The sequence below is a fragment of the Rana temporaria genome, chromosome 7 (genome assembly GCF_905171775.1).
Source record: "Rana temporaria chromosome 7, aRanTem1.1, whole genome shotgun sequence".
Lineage (NCBI taxonomy): Eukaryota > Metazoa > Chordata > Amphibia > Anura > Ranidae > Rana > Rana temporaria.
This window is the reverse complement of record NC_053495.1, coordinates 80633328-80660212: the sequence shown is the minus strand read 5'-3', so window position 1 is coordinate 80660212 and position 26885 is coordinate 80633328. Positions and strand designations below refer to the sequence as shown.

Genomic DNA, 26885 nt, shown 5'->3' with positions numbered 1-26885 from the left:
AGTGGTCCTCATTTTAAAGCCCAAAAGATGCAGGGTTGTAAGTGCGGAGAGTTCTAGGGCAGAAGAAAGAACTGGATCAGGGTGACAACACCCCATAGGTATACAAAAGCAGGCTGTCTACAGCCTCTCTAATTAGCTTGAGAAAGGTGCGTGCTGTGATCCCCCAGAACTCACAGCGCCAGCACTGAAACGCGTTGCATTCTGGGTCCTGTGACGTCATCCCATCTTCACGCCGTTGTGTCCCAGCGTGCGCTCCAGCCCTCCACCTAGCTGCCACACAGTTTACCCGGAAACCTCCTGTATGGGAAAACAAGCACCTGCGTTCATCTTTGCAACACACAGCAGCTGCTACAAGTGGACTTCACCAACACGGCTGAGAGACTGACTGTCCTATGGACCCCATCTTTATGCCTAAATACAGTAACTTCTATATGAGTAACTTGATGCTGTTTATACATTAAAAGTTTACCAGTCTTTTCCAAGTGGTGCCTGTTGTTTTTTCTCTGTTACAGTGCAGTTGGTAACTGGTTAAATATTGAAAAAAAATATATACATTATATTATATATACACACATATACATATATACACACACACACACACACACTCTCCTGTAGTCCAAGGAAAAGGGAGAGCACGACACTCCACACCAGGGAGAAAGCCTTGAATTACTGTGTGGAGTTACAGACAGAAGAACAGGAAGTGAGGATTTCTCAGATGAAATAAGGACGTTTATTTTATTTTCAATAAAAAAAGGCAATTCCATGTCAAACCAACAATAATGATAGAACAATAGTGTAACGGAATGACCCGTGACACCCAGAGACTTTTGAAGAATGGGGGGTACTCCTGTGCCAGCGTCACTAATGACTCTTGGGTCTGGGGTCACCCCGTGCCCCTTTTGGGCATAGGGTGACTGAGAAATATCAATTATAAATTACATGAGATGGGACATGTTAGAATTCATGTTTTGCAGGATATCTTGGAATTTTACAGGTTGTTAAAGTCTGACTCCACAAATGGTTCCATCGCCAGAGGAACAGCTACAAGGACACAGGACAATGGAGACACAGTATGAACGTCTGAAGCTCTCTTCCCTCATGGACTTACTGGAGAGCCGGGGCAGACCGGCCAGCAACCGTAAGAAAAGGGACATTATTGCAGAACTTGTCAAAATGGATAGAGCTGAAAGGCCCAGCGTAACAGGACACCCGAGGAAGAAAGTTTTGATCGGGCTGTTAAACGAGGACTGGCACAGTATGGTCCTAATCCTCCACCGGAGATCATAGACCTGGTTATAGCGGCTGTGGATGCCACTTGGCTACATCAAAGAGGTGCTGCAGCAGCACCAACTCGAGAGAGGAGGAGAGGTACAGATTCCAGTCTCCATGGAAGAGGAATTCAGAAGGAGGTTACAAGAAATGCAGGTACAGTACAAAGGACCAGTATCAGAGGAGGCCCTGCTGGGATGGTCGGATGTGATTCGTTGCTAACTCTGGAAGGAAGCGCTAGCTCTTGAGCATCAACACCAGGGGAAGGTCCTCCCCTCCATCCATGTAAGGTACTGGCCGCAGTATGACGCACGAATGCCGTTATTGGGGGGAACAACCGAAGCAGGAATGGACAGCAGAGTTAAGCAGGCTGATCCGGGCAGACATGCGGTTGGACGAGAGCTACAGAGCCCTCCGGTGGTGTGTAGCCCAAGAGTGCCCATGGTCAGCGGATGACAGCCCCACGGAAGGCTAGGACTATGATGGCCTGGGACTATTGTATTGGAGGACGTCCAGTGATCCTGACTTCGGGGATGACCGAGAGTGGCGCTTGGAGGACATAATGGAGGACAGAGAGGAAAAATTGAATGTCTCGGACGGCCACTGGTCACAGGAAGATTTGGAGTTTCTGGCCATTCAGGAATGGGAGCTGGAGATCGCCTACAGACAGCTGCTAGACTCTGCTCAGCAGCAGGGTGGGGCTCCCGTTGCCTGGGACTATGAGGAAGTTTCAGACGACAGCTCTGAAATCCTAGCTGATGAATCGGCAGTGGAAAATATGGAGATTGCCATTCCCAAAGCTGAAGCGGATGGTGTGGAGTTCCAGGGGGCTAGGGCAGTTGGCTCATCTCCCCAGCCACAGATTACAGAACGTATGGACTTAATAGACCGTTCCGAGGATGTTACGGTTTATGCCTACCCAGCAGAACAGCTGGCAACAGAGCAGAGTGCCACAAGCCTCTGCTCTCAACTAGCAGGAGAGGGAGTTCCTGTGGTAGTGGATAGGACTGTGGTCTCCTCACAGCAACCCAGCAGAAGAGCTGGCAACAGAGCAGAGTGCCACAAGCCTCTGCTCTCAACTAGCAGGAGAGAGAGTTCCTGTGGTAGTGGATGGGACTTCAGTCTTCACTGACACAACCCCAGAAAATGGTGCGGCACTGAGACAGGAGAATGTCAGCTTTGCTTTGCAAGCACCGGGGGATGTTCACCTACCACCAGTGGATGGGACTTCAGTCTCCACTGGTATACTCCAGGGATGGGGGGCAGTTGGCACAGATCCCCAACAGCATGATGGACTGAGCCCAGTCACCCCGTCTTCTCTCCAGTGGCTGAAAGGACTCCAGGGAGAAGGGCCAGTCCAGGCCTCTCCCCAGTGGCAGGCATGTTCTCTGAGAGAGGCAGAGGTTGGCTGGGTGAGTAATGCGCTGTTTGGAGCAATTTATTTGGGGTACGGTATGGATACTAGCATTGGAGGACTGGAACTACTGACTAACTTCAGAGTCAACCTGTTTGGGGTTCCCTCCTGTGTCAGTCTCCCACTGAAAGGGGAGAGATGCAACGGAATGATCTGTGACACCCAGAGACTTTTGAAGAATGGGGGGTACTCCTGTGCCAGCGTCACGAATGACTCTTGGGCATAGGGTGACAGAAATATTAATTATAAAATTACATGATGGGACATTACTGATAATTCATGTTTTGCAGGATATCTTGGAATTTTAAAGGTTGTTAAAGTCTGACTACAAATTAAGTGTTTTCATTCAATGGGGGGGGGGGGACACAAGCTTTTGAGGGGTTAATTGCATCTGCTCCTAGACATTCCATTATGTGATGCTAATGACACTGTTTTGTATGTGGAATGTGACTTGTCAAGCTGTAGTATTAACCTCCTCTAATTGCGGAGACGGGACGTCTGGGGGATGAAGCCCCCCATTGTGTGATGTGTGGGTGTAAAGTTTATTTGTCCCTGTGATTAACTAACTTGCTGTACTGTATATACAGTGATGAAAATAAGTATTTGAACACCCTGCTATTTTGCAAGTTCTCCCACTTGGAAATCATGGAGGGGTCTGAAATTGTTATCGTAGGTGCATGTCCACTGTGAGAGACAATCAAAAAAAAAAAAAACAGAAATCACAATGTATGATTTTTTTTTAACTATTTGTATGATACAGCTGCAAATAAGTATTTGAACACCTGAGAAAATCAATGTTAATATTTGGTACAGTAGCCTTTGTTTGCAATTACAGAGGTCAAACGTTTCTTGTAGTTTTTCACCAGGTTTGCACACACTGGAGGAGGGATTTTGGCCCACTCCTCCACACAGATCTTCTCTAGATCAGTCAGGTTTCTGGGCTGTCGCTGAGAAACACGGAGTTTGAGCTCCCTCCAAAGATTCTCTATTGGGTTTAGGTCTGGAGACTGGCTAGGCCACGCCAGAACCTTGATATGCTTCTTACAGAGCCACTCCTTGGTTATCCTGGCTGTGTGCTTCGGGTCATTGTCATGTTGGAAGACCCAGCCTCGACCCATCTTCAAAGCTCTAACTGAGGGAAGGAGGTTGTTGCCCAAAATCTCGCAATACATGGCCCCGGTCATCCTCTCCTTAATACAGTGCAGTCGCCCTGTCCCATGTGCAGAAAAACACCCCCAAAGCATGATGCTACCACCCCCATGCTTCACAGTAGGGATGGTGTTCTTGGGATGGTACTCATCATTCTTCTTCCTCCAAACACGGTTAGTGGCATTATGACCAAAAAGTTCTATTTTGGTCTCATCTGACCACATGACTTTCTCCCATGACTCCTCTGGGTCATCCAAATGGTCATTGGCAAACTTAAGACGGGCCTTGACATGTGCTGGTTTAAGCAGGGGAACCTTCCGTGCCATGCATGATTTCAAACCATGACGTCTTAGTGTATTACCAACAGTAACCTTGGAAACGGTGGTCCCAGCTCTTTTCAGGTCATTGACCAGCTCCTCCCGTGTAGTCCTGGGCTGATTTCTCACCTTAGGATCATTGAGACCCCACGAGGTGAGATTTTGCATGGAGCCCCAGTCCGAGGGAGATTGACAGTCATGTTTAGCTTCTTCCATTTTCTAATGATTGCTCCAACAGTGGACCTTTTTTCACCAAGCTGCTTGGCAATTTCCCCGTAGCCCTTTCCAGCCTTGTGGAGGTGTACAATTTTGTCTCTAGTGTCTTTGGACAGCTCTTTGGTCTTGGCCATGTTAGTAGTTGGATTCTTACTGATTGTATGGGGTGGACAGGTGTCTTTATGCAGCTAATGACCTCAAACAGGTGCATCTAATTTAGGATAATAAATGGAGTGGAGGTGGACATTTTAAAGGCAGACTAACAGGTCTTTGAGGGTCAGAATTGTAGCTGATAGACAGGTGTTCAAATACTTATTTGCAGCTGTATCATACAAATAAATAGTTAAAAAATCATAAATTGTGATTTCTGGAATTTTTTTTTTTGATTATGTCTCACAGTGGACATGCACCTACGATGACAATTTCAGACCCCTCCATGATTTCAAAGTGGGAGAACTTGCAAAATAGCAGGGTGTTCAAATACTTATTTTCCTCACTGTAAGAAAGCTAAGATACCATTAAAAGAGTCTATACATTTTGAAACCAGTACCAGAGCTGTGTGAGTCTCGGCTATTCTGGGGAATGGAATGGATCGTGTCTGTTGGATGGTTGGAGTGTCAGATAAGCTGTCGTGGTTGATGGAATGGGAATATCGTAAACAGTGGTGACCATTACAAATAGTGTACAATATATATATATATATATATATATATATATATATATATATATATATATATATATATATATATATATATATACACATATATACATATATACACATACACATACACATACATATACACACACACACACACACACACACACACACATACATACATATACACATACATATATATACACACACACACACACCAAAGAAAAACAAACATACTCATATCTTATACCTATGGAAAATAAACAACCCTCTCCTATCTTCCTGAGATTGTGAGTCATCATAACACTGGATACACTAAACACATGGGTCGCCTGCCTTATATAATTCTTTCCCTATAGATCTCCCCTCAAAAAAAAAGGGGGGGGGGGAGAGCCCCCCATAACATACATATACCCATATATATCTAACTCTGTCCGCCGGAAGGTACGAAGACCCCGCCTACTCCACCACCCTATATCCTTGTTCTATTCAGTTCTCCTACATATTTGTTGCATTGTCGAAGAGTTTTTCCACTCGTCAGAAGCGAGAAAGGCATTCCAGGGACCCCAGGTCCCGGAATATCTCTTGCGGATGGCGGGAGGAGAGCACCAGATCTTCCAATCTACTAATCTCCCTCACTCTACAGACCCACATCTGTATTGTTGGTGGTAATGTTGATTTCCAATTTAGTGGTATACAAGCTTTTGCAGCATCTAGAAGATGACAAATAATTGATTCCTTGTATGCCTTCTCCGACAGGTCATTAACATGCAGGAGGCAAAATGGTGGCTCTTTCGGTATTGTTGAGTCTGTGAAGCATTGAAGAATTTTTAGGATCTCCCCCCAAAAACTTTTCATCCTTGAACAGTCCCAAAAGATATGCAACATGGTACCTTTCTCTTTCTGGCATCTCCAGCACCGATCTGTGGTGTCAGGGAAGATTTTTTTTGAGTTTTTCTGGTGTTTTGTACCATCTAGAAAAAAATCTTATAGTTAGTTAGTTTCCTGTGTTTTAGCACATCTTGATGTTTTACGTATAAAATTTGTTCCAGGCTAAAAGTCTTGCCTAGCTCCCGTTCCCAATCCCAAATACACTTCAGCGATTGTGTTTCCGACTGTATATTTAGTAACCCATAACTTAACAAAAGTGTGTGGGATATTGCTCCCCTACCACTACAGAGCTTTTCCAATGTAGTAAGGGGTCGGATGAACCGTCCTGGTTCTGGGAGGGACCTGAGAAAGTGGGTAATCTGTAATGCACTCCAAAATTTAAGTTTGAATCTATTCCTTTGTTCAGTCAGTTCTATGGTCAGCCAGGTCCCATTATGAATAAAGCTGGATGCATGAATGCATCTCATATTAACCAACTGTCGATAGTTATTTTCTTGGCTGAAATATTTTCCTGGCTGAAATAGGGGGTTGCCTAGTACCGGATATAAGGGAGATGTCATGAGAGCTATCCCCAAAGTGGGCAGCAATGCCACGCAAAGCCTGATCATGTTGCCCACCACAGGGTGCTCCCTTACTTCTCTGGGCAATGCCATACAGCACCACGGTACTCCACTCAGGGGAAATTGTGATTGAGCTTGTTCAATTTGAACCCATAATTTAGTATCCATATGTGTATTCCAAACGATAACTGTTCAAATGGACTGCTTGATAGTATTTCCGAACATCCGGCACTGACAAGCCTCCCTGTACCTTAGAGAACATTAATGGCTTCCGTTGTACCCGAGGATGTTTATGTTCCCATATGAATTCAAATATTAATCTCTGGCTCTGTTTAAGATAGCTTAAAGAAATATGTACTGGTAGCGCCTGTAATATAAAAATTTAGGGAGTATACTTATCTTCACAATATTACAGCGTCCTAGCCAAGTATGATATCCCGAATTCCATCTAAGAGTGTCTTAACTTCTTGTAATAGAGGTGGGAAGTTTAATTCAAAAGAGCTTTTCTACTTTTATTGGGAGCAAAGTCCCTAGATACGTTAGAGCTCTATCGGTCCATTTAAACTTAAAATTTTGCTTCAGATGTGATATCTGTTTGTGGTAAATTAACACCCATAGCTTCAGATTTGTTAAAATTGATACGCAAGTTTGAGATCAAGCCATATCACTTGAATTCTTTCATCAGGTTTGGCATTGTGCAAAAAACAACAAGGATATGGACAGCCGCACTCCAGTAACTTGAAAAAGACGTGCCCTTTATTGGGTACAGGAAAAAATACACTACAGGTATCAGCACACAGTGGGATAAACAGCTGACGCGTTTCGCATTGAGTCAATGTGAAATGCGTCAGCTGTTTATCCCACTGTGTGCTGATACCTGTAGTGTATTTTTTCCTGTACCCAATAAAGGGCACGTCTTTTTCAAGTTACTGGAGTGCGGCTGTCTATATCCTTGTCGTTTTTTGCACATCCAGTGCATTGCCAGCACCCATCTGCTTCTGAGTGGACATCAATTACCCTAGTGAGCTCACCTGGAGCGGCAGCTTTCTTACCTGTTTGTCAGGTTTGGTATTGTAATCACCGGATTGGTAAGTGTGAACATCATATCATCCGCATATGCGGATATTTTACATTGGATATTCTTTATTTGTATTCCTACAATATCTTGATTCAGGCGTATTGTACAAAGGAACGGTTCCAACGACAGGGCGAAGAGTGGGAACAAGGGGCATTCCTGCCGTGTCCCATTTGAAATTTTAAAGGTCTCTTGTAATATACCATTAACTCTTACTCGAGCCGACGGGCAGGAATATATAGCAGAGATCCATTGTAGTAATTTGTTGCCAAATCCCACATACTTAGTACGGTCTGCATGTAACTCCAGTTCACTCTATCGAAGGCCTACTCTTGGGCTGTGTTCAGGAACACACACCTTATCTTAGTGGTGTTCACTATCTGTAGTAGATTAATGGCTTTTGTGGCGTTATCCCGAGCTTCACGTGTTGGGACAAAACCAACCTGGTCTAAATGTATTAAGTTTGGTACAAACTGCTGAATTCTATTCGCCAAAATCTTAGCGCACAGTTTGAGATCTTGATTTAAAAAAGAGAGATTGGCCGGTAGCTTCCACATGAAGTTGGGTCTTTCCATTCCTTCGATATAACTGCAAAATGTGCTAGCAAGGTATCTTTTGAAAAAGATGCCGAAGTCCCTAATGTGTTAAATAGCTTAATCATATAGTCAGATAAGAAGGGGAATAATGTTCTATAATATTGAGCCTCGGTCTTCTACTTCTTCCCTAGTAATGGGATCTTCCAATTTCTCCCGCTGGGAGTTTGGGCATTCGTGAAGCAGTGAGGTACTGATCTATCCGATTTAAGGTAGGGGGCTTGCTCTGGAGATTGTAAAGAGATTGATAACATTTTTGAAATTCGCATGCTATATCTTGCGGTTTCGTCACCTTAAGTTTATTTGATGTCATAATATGGGGAATGTAATTACTTTGCTTATGCTCTTAAAAGTTCCCCGCATTTATCTCCTGATTCGTATGAAAATTTCCTACACCTCTGTAATGTCGCTTTGGCTTTATAGTAAAGGAGATCTGTAATTTGTGTTTGTTTACTGATAAGGTCTCTCTCTAAAGATATCGAGCGTATCGGTTTATGTTTCCGCTCTAATATGGCTAGTTCTTCCAGAAAGCATTTTAACTGTTTTGAGCGTTCCCTTTTAATCCTCACACCGTGTTTAATCAACCTCCCCCCAAAAAACGCCTTATGTGCTTCCCAGATTGTTCCAGGGTCACAATCTGGGGTATCATTGGTATTAAAATAGAACTTTATGTCCTTAATCACATCTTCCAGTACCTCTTTATCCTGTAGCAAACTTTCATTTAATCTCCATTGATTAAATCTAATCAAAGATGGATCTTGTAGTTCATATGTAAAAAAAAAAATGGGAGCGTGGTCTGACCATGTAATAGATCCTATTTAAGCTGTTTTTGCTGAGTGAAGTTGGGCATGTGGGATCAGAAAAAGATCCATCTGAGAGTACGATTTATGAGAGGTAGAGAAGAACGTATAATCATTTTCTTTAGGGTGTAGAAGCCGCTGTAACGGTCACCACCGTTTACGACCTTCCATCCACGACAACAGCTCATCTGACACACAGACAGACCAGCAGGCATCCCATTTTCCCAGAATCAAGACGAGACACGCAGCTCTGTACTTGTTCCAAATGTAATGATTCTTTAATGATTTCTTCTCAGCTTTTTATATAGTACAACAGGTCACAGAATTTACAGGAACAATCAAACTGCCCCCCCCCCCCTCATCACACACTAAGGCTAATTACTAAAAACATTCTTTAATTAATAACAACAAAACCTTCACCCACTCCGTCTCCTAGGCAGACGTTTCGTCTCTGCATACAGAGACAGGGTTATCACACATAAACAGTTTTTAGCATGCATAATTATAGGTCTGGGAGCAGACCTGGGATTAACACCTGTCCGTTACAACACCTTTACACAAGGACAATGGACTGCCTCCCAGGCCCTGATTCAATTAGCATGTCACTAGACTGAGTCATAGAATATTCTTTGCAGGCATTTTAAGGAATATACTGTGAAACACTATCCATGCCAAAACCATCCAACATCTTGCAGTGTCTCAAAATCCTGCAATACGAACTGTCAGTGATGTCCCATCTCATGTAATACATGAATTATGATTCACTTGCCACTCCATGCCCAAAGGGCACAGAGTGGACTCAGACCCAAGAGTTATCAGGGACGCTGACACAGGAGTATCCCCAAACCTCACAAAGTCTCTGGATGTCCCGGGTCATTCCTTTACAGCCGCCATATGTCAATTGATCATTATGCAGAGTTTGTGCAATACGGTTTCTTGCACTGAAGGAAATAGATAATGTTCCAGAGGACGCATCTTCTTTAACAACTAATGGGGTATTGGAATCACCCCCTAAAATTAAATGTCCTTCTGTAAATTCCGTCAGGCACTTAAGCGTCTTGCTCAAAAAAAAAAAAAAAATCTTGATGATCATTAGGGGCATATAGAGTAGCTAAAGTAACCTGTATATTTCCTATTTCCCCTTTAACAAATAAGAACAGTCCTCTTGTATTTCGTTTAGACTCTATGTACTTCCATGGTACTCTTCCCGCTAGGATAAGAAACTCCTCTCGACTTTTGATTAGTAGAGTGGTAAACTGTAGGGAATGACTTGCTCTTTAAAATCGGTACTTTGTCATCTTTACAGTGTGTCTCTTGTATAAAATCAACGTTTATTCTAAATCGTTGCAGGTCATGTAGGAGAATTCTCTAGTGTATTTAATCCCTTAGCATTTAGTGATAGGATATTCAGGGTCTCCATCCCCTCCGGCGGTCCCAAAAACAAAAAAGAGAAGGAAAAAAAAAGAAGGGGGGGGGGGAGAGATTAACCCTCCCCCTAATGAAGGGGAGGACTCCTCCCCCTAATATATTTAGCCATCTTTTTATTTATCTTTTTAGCAAGAACACTCACCGTTTTGAGGAAAAAACAAAAAAGGAAATTGGGAGCAGCAAGGAAAACGGCCCGACAAGAAGGCCGGGATCATGTTGGAGGGAGAGGGAGAATAAAAAACCACCCTCCCCCCTTCATCATATGTGATTGCAATAAACATTAAGTGCACAATGTGTATATAAATCAACATTCTTCTTTAGCAGTCTTACTCCAAAGAAAAAACGAGAAAAGAGGGCCTCTACCCCCCCCTCATATGTTGGTGTATATATTGTGAACCCTTAGTGCATAATGTATATTAGGGTTGTCCCGATACTGGCATCGGGACCGATACTGAGCATTTGCGCGAGTACTTGTACTCGCGCAAATGCTCCCTATGCCTAACCCAATACTTTTTTTTTTATTCCCAAGAGGGGGCGGAGAGCAGAGCAGTCCTCGTATGGAGGAGAGGAGAGCTGCTGCCGCCTAGTCCCCCAAGACAAAGCCAAGTGCCCCCCGTCGATATCTAGTTCATTTGCGCTGGGGGAACACAACAGCTTTTATTTGAATAGCAGTGTGTTCCCCGCCGTGCCTCATGTATAGACACTCCCCCTTGCCCAGAAACTTTGATAGGCGTTTAGATGGGTGATCCGTCTATCCAAGTGCCCGGGCAAGGGGGGAGTGTCTATACATGAGGCGCGGAACACACTGCTATTCAAATGAAAGCTGTTGTGTTCCCCCAGCACTGATCAACTAGATCATACCTCCCAACTGCAAGGTTTATTTCCCACATAATGACAGTGAAGAGGAGGTAGAGGATGTCCGAGGAAGAGTCCCCCCCCCCTCAACACTGCAGCATGGAAGGAGGAAGAAGCCATGAACATGAGGTCAGTTACATCCCCCCTGAAAGTTTCACTCCCCCCCCCCAGCCCAACAACTGCAATCATTTTCTTGGCGTCGTGCGGCAGCACCCCCCCCCCCCCAACAAGTGTAATGGCAGAAACTGTTCTCGGCGCCCCGTGGGACAACTATAATGGCATAAACTTTTCTCGGTGTCCCGTGGTAGTGCTCCCCGCCAAACAACTGTGATGCCAGAATCTTTTATTTCTTGTCAATCCGCGGTAGCATCCAACTATAGTGACAGATGACAAATGTCCCGCAGCACCATGTTGAAAAGTTGGGAGGTATGAACTAGATGTTGGCAGCCGATTTGCACCTTTGCTCTTAAAAAAAAAAAAAAAAAAAGAAAAAAAAAAAAGGGGGGGGAAAAGTAACTCAATGACTCGTAGTTGAGAGAGAGAGATAATCTCTAATCCAATACGCGATATAATCCCTTAGTGGTAATGTGAATTATTCATCTATTAAGTAATTAAGTGATTGTGTTCAGTACAACATGCCCAAAAAAAAAAAAACACAACCCCCACTTATATAATAGAGGTCGATCTCACACACACACACACAATATATTTTTATATATATATATATATATATATATATATATATATATATATATATATATATATATATATATATATATATATATATATATATATATATATATAATTAGGAAAGGGAGGTCTCTTCCTCCCCCGAGAAAATACATTTTAACCTCGATAGAGGTGGGTACCCCCCTACCTTTATACATTACTCCTTTCACTGCATATATATGAAGGTAAATACCTGAAAAAAAAAATCCTCAAAACAGAAAATTCCTCCCCTGGAGGGGCAGTCTACACCGAATGTGGCATCTCATGAAAAAAAAAATTATAGATAGAGATAGATAGAATATAGGACAACATAACAAAAGAAAAAAAAAAAAAAAAAAAAAAAGGGGAGGAATGTTTTTCCCTCCCCCTCTTTAACTCCTTTTAGGAGGACCAACCCGTAGGCTTAAGCTTTCCAAGACCCATATTTATAAAGGACAAACTGGGTCTCTGTTGTTCACACTGGCCAATTTGCAGAAGGTGGCTCGCATTCCTGTCTTAGTTCCTCATCTCTTCCCTGCGAGAGCCTTCTAGGTTGTTGCAGTTGCATTGTTTTAACATTCCTTTTCTGTCCTTGAATACTCAAAGGTCTCCAGCGATTCCCCGTAATAGCAAGAGGTGATAGCCAATTTGGAGTCTGGATAAGAGTCACTTCTAAGTATACAAAAAGCTCTGGTAATTCTGCTGGTGTACGAAGAGTAAACGTGGTTGATGCCCTACGAAACGTGACCGCTAGTGGGTATCCCCACCTACATGTACACCCTTGCTCTCTGGCCAAATCCAAAATAGGTCGCAGGCAGGCCCTGCGTTGAAGTGTAGCTCGTGACAGATCTGGCAAAGACTTTTATGCGAGTTCCTTCATATGCAATATCCCCCATATTCCATGCGGCCTTAAGAATCAGTTCTTATTGCTGATATCGATGTAAGCGACATATGATATCCCTTGGTCTCAGGATTTTGAGATTTAGGGCCGATGGCTCTATGGACCCTTTCTGTTTCAAGCGCAATATGAGGCGATTTTAAAATGACCTGAAACACCGCTTTAATTTTACTATCCAGGTCCTCTGTATCAGCTGCTTCCGGGATCCCCCGGATTCGCAGATTATTCCTGCGACTTCCATCTTCGAGGACTTCCATTTGTAATTGTAGGTCAGTTATTATCTCTGCTTGTTGGGTCTGCATTTTTTCAAAGTTTCCCATGCGCTGTTCTAAAGATATTATGGAGCCCTCTCCCACAGTCACCCTCTCTGTTAATGCAGTCACATCAGACCTTACCATTTGCAGGTCTTGGCGGTGCGCTTCTTCCACCCGTAAAATTAGCGCCTCAATGTCCTGGCGAGTGGGTAGGGCTGTTAGGTCCTGTCTTGTAGGAAGTGCCTCCAACAGGGCTTTGATGTCCGCGGGGGCCATAACTCGGCTATGGTCCATTTCCACAGGACCCAGGCCCGCTCGTCCTTCAGTCTGGGAGTATAGCTCCAGGTTCCTCTCACTGTTCAACCCGGAAGAGCTCCGGGGGGAGCCCGACCTTACTGGAATCACATGACCCGAGTCTTGCCGCGTCAGCTCCGCCACACATGAGGATCTCTGAGAGAGTGAAGAGGGCGGTACGGTAAGAAAACGCTGGATATCTCCCTGTACAATGGTTCCTGTAGTTTTCTTTATTGTGGGTCCAGCTTTATATCTACGGTCTCTATTCATGCGGCGATATGGGCTGTTTCTCTGCTGCTGCACGTCGGGGTTAGCACGGAGATCCCGGGAGCTCTAACACATAATTTCTCCTATTCCATGTCCAGTCCAGGCCACGCCCTCCCTGGGTGTGTCTGCCCCACTCATTGGGTGTGTCTGACAACCCTGAGTCGAAATAAGGACATTTAAAAGCAAAAATCGAAGGATGAGTTAAATGAAGGACTGCACTAAGGTAAAGGAAGCTATTTAGGGGAAAAAAAAAAAAAAAAAAGTGTACCTTTACAACCCCTTTAACTGATAAAGTCTACCCAGTCCTCCAACAACTTCTCTTGACGTCAAGCGTGGAAATCTACTAAAAATGACATTCCTAACTAAATTTCTCTATACATTTCGCAATACCACGGGGTCCACATTCCTAGCTTTTTTTTTTTTTTAAAACTAGACCAGGTAGTGGGTGCCTTCGCCTGGGCAGGCTCTGTCCCCAGGGTGGCTAGGGATACTTTGCAACTTCCCCTAGCCCTGGGTAGCTTGGCACTCCCATGCTTCAAGAAATACTACTGGGCCACGATTATGGAGACTTAATTTACTCTAACCCAACTGTGAATCTTGAGGCGGCAATTCTGGGATACTATGCAACACTGAGCAATCTGGTGTTTAGGGGCCCAAAAGCACATCCAGATATGACAAACCTGAATGCGTACAACGGTGAGGGTATGGGGACAGATGTTGGCAGCTACGAGCACAGATAATACAATCTCCCCATACACACCACCATGGGGAAATGTTAGATTACAAACACACCTACAATCCAATCCGGACCCTGCCCTATGGGCTCGGTATGAAAGAAAAAAAAAAAAAATAATCATACACAGCACATGCCCAAAGGATGGTTGCTTACCTATGATGAATTGAGAGATATATATACATTATATATACATATATATATATATATATATATATATATATATATATATATATATATATTATATACATATACATATACATATACACACACACACAGTATTGTGCGTTGTCTCATGTTGTTGCGAACGATTTGCTGGGATCGTTTGGGGTGTGTCTGTCTGTCTGTGTCCCATTGTCTGTCTGTGTATTATGGAATGGATGTTTGTATTGGCGTTCGTGGCATGTAAACCAAGGGCGGGGCCTTCAACAACCATCTGTGCTGATGAGCTGCTCTACTGTTCAAATGTTTTAATGCCTGTGTCCCCGATTGCGGATTGGACAGTTTACCCCATCCTGAATCAAAGGGGGGGGGGGGGGAAGAGAATTGTCCGAGTTGTATATCGGTTACATATGTTTGAATAAAAAGTCTGTTTTCAGTCGTGTTATGGGTAATGACTGGGTGCTCTGTGGGATCTTGGATCGTGTGGTACCAGACAGAGGAAGCATTTATGGCGGGAAGACTCATCTTGAGTCTTGTGACTCAAGGAGTGACAATTGGTTGGCAGCGGTGGGATTGTGCTTCCTTGCCATGAACACATCCAAACCACCAAGATTTAAGGTCAGGATAGCAGAGATACAGATACCAGCCGTCATGGAAGAGGAATTCCAAAGTAGGTTGCAAGAGATCCGGATACAGCACAAAGAATCAGTATCAGTGCAGGGATGGTATGATTCTGTCCGCCTACAACGCTAGAAGAAAGCGCTAGCTCTCGAGCAGCATCACCAGGGAAAAAAATAAATAAAAATAGGATGTTTGTACTTACCGTAAAATCCATTTCTCTGAAGTCCACAGCTCCTTATAATCTTGACTTGTGGGTTATGTTCCTGTTCTATAGGAGGACAAGGCAGACAAGTATTCAAAAAAACATGTAACTTTACAAAGCTGAACAGCCCCGCTGTCCTTCTGGTCATAACCCCTCACCCTGCACACAGCAGCTCAGTTCGTCAAAAAGCAGTACAAACATAAGAAAAGGAGGGGTGGGTGCTGTGTCCGTCCATGGACTTCTGAGAAATGGATTGTACGGCAAGTACAACAATCCTATTTTTTCTTTTGTCCATGGACAGACAACTCCTTATAATCTTGACTTGTGGGACGTCCCCAAGCAGTGAAAAAAAAAAAAGGAACAGCAGGAAACAAACTTTACCCCAAACAGGAGGAGTTGCAACCTTAAACAGCTGCCTGCAAAACTTTGCGGCCGAAGCAAGCATCCGAAGATGCACTCGCATCAACCTTCGCCGCTTTACACACTTTCGAGACAGACGCTTGATGTCGGGAAGCACCAATTGCCCTGGTCGAATGCGCCAAGACAGGAAAGGGAGGCACCTGCCCTTTAAGGGCATAGCCCTGAATTATCGTCTGTCTGATCCACTGAGAAATGGTGGCCGACGAGACCGCCAGGCCTTTCTTTGGACCAGTCACCAACACAAACCGTAAGTCTGACATCCAGAACAGAGCCGTAGCAGACAGATACACCCGTAGAGCCCGTACCACATCTAGGAAATGCAACGCAACCTTCTTTAGAATCTCTGATGTTCTCAAAAGGGAGGCTCCTGAAGTACAGAGAGAACCAGATTTAAATCCCACGGAGGAAGTGGTGGTCGAAACGTAGGGGCCACGTGTCGGACACCTTGCACCAAAGTACGCACCAGGGAAAGGGCCCCCAGGGGTCGTTGAAAGAAAACAGCCTAGGAGGAAATCTGTCCCTTAATGCAAGTTTCTGATCCACGCCATGCTGTAAGAACAGCAGGATCCTCCAAACCGAATACTCCCGTGGGTGCCACTCCATCTCTTCGCACAGAGATGTAGGCCCTCCACGTATGATGGTAGATCTTCCGGGAAGAGGACTTCCGTTCCCTCGGCATGGTGGAAATGACAGAGTCAGACAGGCCTCGGTCCCATAGCGCCCATCTTTCAACAGCCACGCCATTCAAGCCAGTGACTGTAAAGCAGGATGAAGTATGGGGCCTTGGGACAGAAGGTCTTCCCACATCGGCAGTCGTCAAGGGACATCCCGCCACCAGGCGCACTAGGTCGGCATACCAGGGACACCAAGGCCAATCTGGGGCAATTAGAATCACCACTCTGCGAAGCAGACGAGGAAGAAGTTTCAGTGGGTGAGGCATAAATTGGACGATACTGACCCCATGAAGACACCAACATGTAACGCTTCCACCCAAGGATCTTTTGAGCTGGCCACGAACCTCAATACCTTCCGATTGAGTCGAGAAGCCAGGGGATCAACGTCTGGCGTGCCCATCTTAAGCAAAGAAGGTGAAATACATCCGGGTGTAGCGACCATTCTCCTTGGTCCAGCATCTGGTGACTTAGCACGCTTGCCAGTTTTCTACCCCGGGATGTATATGGCCGATAGAGCTGGCATGCTCCTTTCTGCCCATCTCAGGATGTGAGTGACCTCTGACGCTGCAGCCAAGCTTCTTGTTCCTCCTTGATGGTTGACATATGCCACTGTCGTGGCGTTGTCTGACTGGATGCCCTTGTAGCCTCTGATACCACGTAGAGAGGCACAGCCTGATCGCCCGAAGTTCCATGACATTGATCGGCAGACAGGATTCTTCCTGTGTCGACTGAACACCCCAGACTCTCTCCCCTCCAACTGGTGAGGCTTGCGTCCGTCGTGATCACCATCCAGTGAAAGGGAAGGAACGACTTTCCAGACTGAAGGGCCGGGGATTTCAGCCATTGGACCAGGTGGCTCACTCGGATCTGACAATCCAGTGACGATGGGGGGGGGGGGGCGGTTTTGAGAGATTTGTCCAATCTGGACAGAATTTCCTTCTGCAAGACTCGTGTGGAATTGAGCATACGGTACCACCTCAAAAGAGGCTACCATGAGACCCAGGAATCGCATGCAAAAGCGGAGCGACGACCATTTGCGGGATGTCAACAGCTTCACCGCAGCCCAAAGAGTCCGTAACTTCTCTAAAGGGAGAAACACTCTTGCCTCAAGGAGTCCAGGATCAATCCCAGGTATTCTAGGCATTGAGTCGGTAAGAACACCGACTTCTGGTGGTTCAGCACCCAACCAAAGTCTCGGAGGGTCTGACTGGCTTTAGACACATCCTCCTCCAATTTTGAGCTTGAAGCGGCTCTCAAAAGATCGTCCAAGTAGCCCACGATAGCGATTCCTCGTGGTCTTAGCAAGGCCAGAATCAGGGCGTAAACACTTGGTGCCGATGCCAGGCCAAAGGAGAGGGCCACAAATTGAAGTGAAGTGGTCTTCCCCTATCACAAAGCGCAGAAACCTTTAATGCCCGACGCAAGTATGCGTCCTTGATGTCCAAGGACGCCAGAAAACCCCCCGGATGGAGTGCAGCGAACCAATTCCATCCTGAACTTCCGAACCTTCAAAGAGGCATTGAGGGCTTTGGAGGTCCAGGATTGGACAGACCCGGTCGTTCTTTGGGACTACAAACAGATTTGAGTAGAATGCCTGAAAAGTTTCTGGTAGCGGCACAGGTATGATTACCCCGCGCCCCAGCAAGTCCTGTACTGCTCCCTTTAGGGCGTTCAACGAGCTAGAAGGAGAGGGAGGTTTGGAGGGAAAGAATCTGGTGGACAAGAAAAACTCCATCTTGTATCCTGATGAAACCACTTCACAGACCCATTGGTCGGAAAGCAGGGAGGTCCACTGAGCTATAAACTCGCGAAGATGTCCCCCCACCAGGGAGTCGGGCAGGGGGCAAACCTGCATGCGGTAGCAGATTTGTTTGCAGGCTTGTGAACCCAGGGGACGCTTCTGTCCCCCAGCTGGACCCGTGTCGGTCTGAAAAGGTCCACCTGCGGGCCCTGACCAATGGAAATAATGCGTTTGCACGGAAAAGGAGGGCCCTGGCCTACGGCGCGGCTCCTTCCCTTTTCTGGACAGAGGAAGGAGCGTGCTTTTACCCCCAGTGACATCCTTAATGTCATCCAGTGAGGCTCCCTCCCTTGAAGGGCAAGTCTGCCAGAGCCTTCTTGGAAGTCTGATCCGCTGACCAGCATTTTAGCCAAATCAGGCGTCGCAGTACCACCGCAGATACCGAGGCTCTAGAAATCAAGGGAGCTGCATCCAGGGCTGCATTGCAGACATATTTAAGGCCATGTACCAACTGGTCGGCCAGTTCCACGCAGCCAGGGGGGGGGGGGGCGTGATGCCCATTCAGTAAGTGTCTGAAACCAATGCCGCAGTCAATATAGGCCGCACTGCTGATCCCAGCATGGCAAAAATAGACCGGCTTACTGCTTCGGACCTCCTATCTGCAGGGTCCTTAAAAGCCTCTACCGGAATCATGGTCATCTTATTCAACCTAGATACCGGGAGGGGTCCACAACCAGCGGAGATGCCCATTATTTTCAGAAGGCTCTCCTCAAAAGGGTAACAGACCAAGAAAATTGCTGAGAGGCATGTTGAGCCCATTGACTATTTTTTTCTGTCCCAAGTGATTGAATAATGAAAAAAAAAAAAAGTCAAGTTAGACTTACCGGTAACTTGCTTTCCATGAATCTTTCAGGACAGCACCTTGAGAGAAACACAGGAAACACATCTCCACCAAACTTCTTAAAAGAGAGGCTCCTTCCACTTGGTAGTAGTAGAGAAACCTCCGGCCCAAGCTGGAACACATAATCAGAGTATGGCTAGTCACAGCATAATATTCAAAATAATAAGGGTGGGTTGCTGCAGTCTTAAAAGACTCATGGAAAACAAGTTACCGGTAAGTCTAACTTGACTTTTCCCTTATCGTCTTTCTGGACAGCACCTTGAGAGGATAACAGAGACTTACCCACTTAGGGAGGGACCACAGCCTGCAAGACCTTTCTGCCAAAAGCCTGATCGCTTGCTGACAGAAGATCCAGTCTGTAATGACAGACAAACGCAAGGTAACTTGACCCAGTAGCCGCCTTGCAGATTTGATCTGGGATGGCACCAGCTATTTCTGCCCATGTAGTGGCCTGAGCCCTAGTAGAGTGTGCTTTAATTCCTAATGGGGGGAGATAGCCCTGCTTGGGAGTAGGCTTCCAGAATAGTGTTTTTTAGCCATCTAGATATTGACCCCTTAGATACTTGGTGGCCCTTCTTTTTTCCTGAGAAAAGTATGAACAAGGAGTCTGAAAAATCGAAAATCCTTGGTCACTTCAATGTAATGTAGCAAGGTTCTTCTCACATCTAACATGTGGAATTGGTGTTCCTTCTCCCCTGACGGGTTAGAACAGAAGGTCGTTATGACAATTTCCTGCGACCGGTTGAGGGCCGCCGCCACTTTTGGTAGAAAGGCTGGATCAGTCTTTAGTACAACCCTGTCTGCGTAGACGGATTGGAAGGGTTTCTTTACTGACAGGGCGTGCAGCTCACCGATTCTCCTGGCTGTTGTAATTGCCACTAGGAACACCGTTTTGAGAGTACGGTATTTCAGAGAAATGTCTTGTAGCAGTTCAAAGGGTTCCTTAGAGAATGTCTGAAGAACCACTGACAAATCCCAACAGGGAAAGTGTCTCACCGGAGGCAGTCTGGATCTAGAAAGAGCCCTGAAAAAGCTTGAAACTAAAGGCTCTGAAGATATAGGCCTTTCCAGAAAAACTCCCAATGCGGCCATCTGTACTTTAAGTGTACTGACTGACAAGCCTTTTTCTGCTCCATTCTGAAGGAATTCCAGAATTGACACTAGATTTTTCACCACTCTTTGACAAGTGACACCAGGAGTTGTAGACCTTCCAGTATTTAGCATAGATCTTTCTGGTAACTAACTTTCTACTGGAAAGCAAGGTAGTAACAAGTGGTTGAGAGAACTTGTCTCCTCAACAACTGCCCCTCAGATACCACGCCGTGAGGTTTAGACAGGCCACCTCCGGATGGTATATCGGACCCTGTAGAAGTCCTGCCGGAGAGGCAGCCGCCAGGCCGGCCTGACTGTCATCCGAACAATGGTGGTAAACCAAGCCCTTTCTGGCCAAAATGGAGTAATTAGTATTACTTCCACCCTCTCCCTCTGAATCTTCCTCAGTACCAACAGAATTCGTTGAAACGGAGGAAAGGAGTAACCCAGCTGGAAGTTCCAAGGCTGTATTAACGCATCTGTTCCCTGGGAACTGTCGTTTCTGTGAATGGAGAAAAAGACCGGAAGTTGCTCATTTTCTTCTGACGCAAACAGGTCTTATTGTGGTTGGCCCCAGGCTCAGATGATCATTGTGAGGACTTTCGGATTCAGGGTCCATTCTGCTTCCTGAATCAGTCTTCTGCTTAGAAAATCTGCCACTATATTTAAAGTGCCTTTGAGGTGGAGCGCTGATAAGGACAGCAAATGATTTTCTGCCCAGTTTAGGATGTCTGAGGCGAGAAGCTGAAGTGATTTGCTTCTTGTGCCTCCTTGCCTGTAGGCTATGGTAGTGGCATTGTCCGAGAAGACCTGAACATGGGCACCTTGAAGGCTTGCGGAGAAAGCATCCAAAGCTAAGGCCACTGCCCTTAGTTCTCTCCAATTGGAGGACTTTTCTGACTCTGACCGGGACCAAACACCCCGAGCGTAGTTATGACCCAGGTGTGCCCCCATCCCCATAGGCTGGGGTCTGTTACCACCTTTTCTATTGGAAAACGACCATAACAGGCCTGTTGACAGGTTTGTCCGATTTCTCCACCACCAAAGCGATCGTTTTACTTTGGTGGGGAGTTTTACCTTTGCTTCCAGAGATTCTGTACTGTGATCCCATGCTTGCAGGAGGAAACTCTGAAGCGGTCTGAAGTGAAGCCTTGCCCATTGCACCGCTGGCATGGATGAGGCAAGGGTTCCTAGAGCTGACATTACTTGTCTGACTAACAGCTCTTGGTTGTCCGAGAAGACTACGACCCTTAGTATCTTTAGTTTGTCTTCTGGGAGAAAAATTCTTTGCGCCACTGAGCTGATCTGATACCCCAGAAATTGTAATTCTTGGGTTGGGTTGAAATTTGACTTTTCATTATTTATGATCCAGCCCAAGGCCTCTAGATAACTGCGGGCTCTTTCGACATCCTCCAACAATTTCTCCCTGGAGGGAGCAAAGGTTGTCTAGGTATGGAATTACTGATACCCCCTGCAAGTGAAGGAGCGAGGGCCTCTGCCATGACCTTTGTAAATATTCTCGGAGCCGAGGAAAGGCCGAAGGGAAGGGCTTTGAATTGAAGGTGCACAACCTCTTTTCCCATTGAAGAAGCACTAAGGCATAGTGCGAAACGTCAGCTTTTCTTTTGTTGTGCTGTTTTTTGCTGTGGCATGTATTTTGTGATTTTTAATTAAAGGAGGAGTTTTTTTGGAGTGCGGCTGTCCCAGCTTTTTTCCTTCATCCTAACCTGCATTTTGATTGCACTGCCTGCACCCTTGGCTCGGACCACAGGAATCAGATTACCTGGTTCTCTTTGAGCGGTTACCCACTCTCTCAACCTCTTTTCCCATGTTTACTGCCAACTTTAAAAATTTCTGAGGGGATATGCAGATAGGCATCTCGAAGGTCGATTGATGCCATAAAGCACTCTTGTCAAAAGATTTTTGACCGTGAAGATTGAGTCCATACAGAATTTTTTGTATAGGACTGATCTGTTCAGCGGCTTCAGGTTAAGAATAAGTTGGAAACTTCCGGACGGCATTTTTATAATGAATATGTTGGAATAAAACCCCTGATAAAGCTCCCCCTGCGGTACTTGAGTTACAACCCCCTGGTTCATCAGATCCTTTAATAAGCTCTTCATTGCTAGGGACTTGACTATATCTCTTGGTAGATTTGTCAACAGGTACCTCTCTGGGGGAGGGTCTGAGAACTCTATTCTGTAACCTTGGGACAGCATAGAGAGAATATATTGATTTTCTGTTATGCTTGCCCAGAAAGGGAGAACACTTTGAAGTCTTCCACCCACCTGCAACCGGTTGTCATTGTGTTTTGAAAAGAAGGAATGGAGTTGCGCTAAAAAAACGTGACTTTATCAAAAAATAGTGAACACTATAAAGTCCCAAAAGAAGAAGAAAAATCTTCTTTATTCCAATATCAACTCTGTGAAAGTTCTGTGCATAATCAGATAATCATGTGGAATCACAACGTGTGGAAAGATCTGGATCAATGTTCCCTGAGAGTGCTGACCCTTACCAGATATTCAGATCCAAAGGATCAAGCCAAGCGGATTAGCCACACACCTGGGCTGCATAGGAGATCAGGATCTTGATAAGGTCTTCCCAGCAGTGGATCAGTGGAACATCCAGAAAGCAAAAAAAATAAAACTAGATAGTGTGATATTGTCAGGTAATCACACACAGAAATTCCCCCTGTGACTGGCAGACGGACAGTGTGACATGCAAACCACCACCTAAAAACACACTGACCCTTACCAGAGATCTGGGTATAAACAAATCGAAAACACACGGGGGATATGGGCAGCCACTGGAAATGAATTCTCCCACAGACAATCCTCTCTCCTGTCTCCTTCGTTTGACATGTGCATGTCAAATGAAGGAGATAGGAGAGAGGATTGTCTGTGGGAGAATTCATTTCCAGTGGCTGCCCATATCCCCCGTGTGTTTTCGATTTGTTTATACCCAGATCTCTGGTAAGGGTCAGTGTGTTTTTAGGTGGTGGTTTGCATGTCACACTGTCCGTCTGCCAGTCACAGGGGGAATTTCTGTGTGTGATTACCTGACAATATCACACTATCTAGTTTTATTTTTTTTGCTTTCTGGATGTTCCACTGATCCACTGCTGGGAAGACCTTATCAAGATCCTGATCTCCTATGCAGCCCAGGTGTGTGGCTAATCCGCTTGGCTTGATCCTTTGGATCTGAATATCTGGTAAGGGTCAGCACTCTCAGGGAACATTGATCCAGATCTTTCCACACGTTGTGATTCCACATGATTATCTGATTATGCACAGAACTTTCACAGAGTTGATATTGGAATAAAGAAGATTTTTCTTCTTCTTTTGGGACTTTATAGTGTTCACTATTTTTTGATAAAGTCACGTTTTTTTAGCGCAACTCCATTCCTTCTTTTCATAGTATCTTTTGTTTGTATAAACATTTTGAGTTTGCAGCTGTTTTTATTATTGTTATAGATAAGCGCACTTTTTCCATTTTTTGTCATTGTGTTTTGCCGATTGCTGCAGGAGGATGAAAAAGGACATTCCCTTTGCCCTTTCCCTTCTGCCGCGACCAACATTTCTTCCTCTCGAGGCTTGTTTTGTTCTTAAGCCCTTTGAGGACGGAAAAACCTTTTGCCTGTCTGCTTTTTCTTGACAGGAAAAGATTTATTCTTGTCTGCAGTTCTGTCAAGCACTGCGTCTAAATTGGGACCAAACAATAAATCCCCTTGGAAGGGTACTCCACACAGCTTGTTTTTAGATGCCGTGTCCCCCGGCCAGGTTTTTAACCACAGCAACCTCCTAACTGAATTAGTAAGGGCCACAGATATTGCCGTCATTCAGATAGGCTACAGCTGCTGACAGGGCTGAAAAGGAGTCTAGGATTTCTTGCTTTGGAGAATCAGCTATAATATGATCCTTAAGCTGGTTCAACCAATACTCCATATTTCTGGATACACAAGTAGTTGCCATTGCCGACTTAAGGTTGCCTATGATGGATTGCCAGGCCCTCTTAAATTGCTGATCCAGCCTCTTATCCATGGGGTCTTTCAGAATCCCCATGTCCTCAAATGCTAGATCTGAAGATCTTAAGAAAAGGCTGCATCGAGTTTTGGAACTTTATTCCAGGGAGCTGCTGGGTCTTCATCAGCGGGCCCCCCCTGTCCTCCTCTCCCCCCCCCCCCCCCCGGACACCTCTACCCACCCCATGGTGCAGTCACGACACACAGGTTGTGACCTCTCGTAGGCCCAGGAGTGGCTTTTTCCTTGCGCTTCCCCTTGGAGTTTTTTTCCAACTGACCTTGGGGCCTTCCCTGCCCCCTCCCTGCCGGTCCCCCAACCCATTTTTGCTTCTTGATGGTGTGGCTCGGTGCTCGATCCCGGTCTGTTTCCCGACATGTGTCTTGGTAAGGGGCATATATAGATTCTTTATATTATTGTTTGCTATATCCATGTAGGAGGACTATATGCACCCTTCTTTTTACATTTGGGTGGATGTGTACCTCCTATTGTTTGCCTAGATTATTCATTTATTTACTTGCATGTATTCTTTTTATAGAACCCAACAAAAATGATTGCTCCCTGAAGACCGCTACTACTAAGGTCGAAACATGCAGGGGCTCTCGCCCATAGTGCTCACATGTATACAGTACTGTTTCAATTTGAATTTGTTACCATTTTGTGATTGATTGTTGTGTTTTTGATTGATTTTTTTCTGTCAAAGCTCATATCCTGAATCCTATTTTTCTGGTGCTCTTTTTGATAACTATATTAAATTTCAATAAAATTCACACTTTTTACTAAACGTTTATATCATTTACATCTTGCTGCAACACAAAGCCCCTAGAGGTAAATTTCCTTTTCTTAATCAAAGGGAAACTTTTTCTTGTGTGCCTTAGCAAAGAAAGGTTTCTTTTCAAGTCCATTCTTTCTTAATCGCTTCAGAAATTACTGTATGGACTGGAAAGGTACGTATCTTGGGCTCACCAAGTCCTGCATACATCCTGTCGTGTAAAGACAATTCTTTACGTTCCTCCTCTAATCCTAAAGTTGCATGAATCTCTTTTAGGAGACCATCAACTTGTTCCAAAGACAATTTATATTTTGAAGACATTTTCCAGCTCGTCCTCCTCCTTCCTGGTTCAGAGGACTCTCTTCTGCCTCCACCTAACTTTTTTAGCTGGCTCCTAGATTCCAAGCAAATTTGTCAAACCCTGACTTAAAGGATTGAATAGTAGCATCCAATTCTTTAACAGATGCGATTATCTCATTGCAAGCTGCAGATGCTTCATCCTTTACTAATGAGTCAATACGTGTTTGACATAAAGCCTTTTTCCAGCCTTCAGGTAGTTTGGACTTGCATGAAGGACATTTCTTTTTATTCCCTGGATCAGAGCTCTTGGCCTGCTATGATAAGGGAAGGGAAAAAAATAAAAAAAGAAGACAAACCATCCATTTGAGTGAGCCTGAAAACCAGTCAAGATGCTCACCACAGGTGCACAGTGAGAGATCCACTACACTCATGTGCCCAAACATGCCCCTGCCACCAGGGGAAAAAAAAAAAACACTCACAACCCCCCCCCCCCCCCCAAGCGAGAAGAGAGCTAGGAGAGACTCCATAGTAAATGAGAGTAGAACCTCAGTCTACTCCTTACCCAGGCCTTACTGGTGCCAGTTCCACTCGCTGCGGATCCTGTGTCCATGTTGAGGCAGCAGCGTGATGCTGGTGGCAAAACCACCAGTTAACAAGGCACCAGACCTGTTCATCCCTCAGCGCTTCCTGGCAGAAATTACGTCCATGCCCTGCACCCACTCGTAGGATGCCGCCCCCTTCCGGTTTCCTCACTTCCGGGGGAAGCAGCCTGACTGACCTTCCCAAGATGGCAGGGGGCGTTTCGGCTGCCCGACCAGAAAAAAATGTCCGCGCTGTCTACCTTGCCAAGGGGCAGCATCCTGGAGCAGTCCCTGGCACAAGGCACTTTATCCAGTGAATGGGAGGAAACAGACTCTCTGAGGTATGAAAAAAACAGGTGGAGTAGGGAGATATGACCTCTCAGGTAGCACCTAGAGCTCCTAACCCCCACATGTGTTCCCGCCGGAGGAAACAAAAACTGATAAGTGGAAGGAGCCTCCCTTTTAAGACGTTTGGTGGAGGTGTGTTTGTCAAGTGGGTGGAGCCACGCTCTCTCAAGGTGCTGTCCTGAAAGTGATTGAATAATGACAACAAAAATAAATAAAATAAAAATTTGTTTACAAAAAGTTGTCACTAAATGATATATTGCTCACACATGCCCTGGTTATATGTGGAATTGCACACCAAAATACATGTGCTGCTTCTCCCGAGTACGGGGATACCACGTGTGGGACTTTTTGGGAGCTTAGCCAGGTATGGGGCCCCAAAAACCAAGCACCGCCTTCAGGATTTCAAAGGGTGTACATTTTTAATTTCACTCCTCACTACCTATCACAGTTTCGAAAGCATAAAATGCCAAAATGGCACAAAACCCCCCAAAATGACCCCATTATGGAAAGTAGACACCCCAAGCTATTTGCTGAGAGGCATGGCAAGTATTTTACAACCCTTATTTGTTTTTGAAAATGAAGAAAGAAAAATGCATTTTTTTTCCCCAAAACATTGACAAAAAGCGAGATCTGCAAAATACTCACCATACTTTTCAGCAAATAGCTTGGGGTGTCC

The 26885-nt window shown here is 45.2% G+C and overlaps 1 protein-coding gene across 7 annotated transcripts in view; it reads right to left on the bottom strand.

The window, feature by feature from the left end:
• The window catches only part of IPPK (inositol-pentakisphosphate 2-kinase), a 1052241-nt gene that overhangs the window by 980721 nt on the left and 44635 nt on the right, over positions 1–26885 (bottom strand). For 4 of the 7 annotated variants that reach the window (XM_040360985.1, XM_040360986.1, XM_040360982.1 and 1 more), the window contains exon 2: positions 5914–5994. The exons of 2 other annotated variants lie outside the window; for them this stretch is intronic. In XM_040360985.1, coding sequence (XP_040216919.1) covers positions 5914–5994 — 81 coding nt within the window. Of the gene's footprint in view, positions 1–469; positions 525–5913; positions 5995–26885 lie in introns of all 7 variants that reach the window. One more of the 7 variants, XM_040360981.1, reaches the window with a different exon arrangement.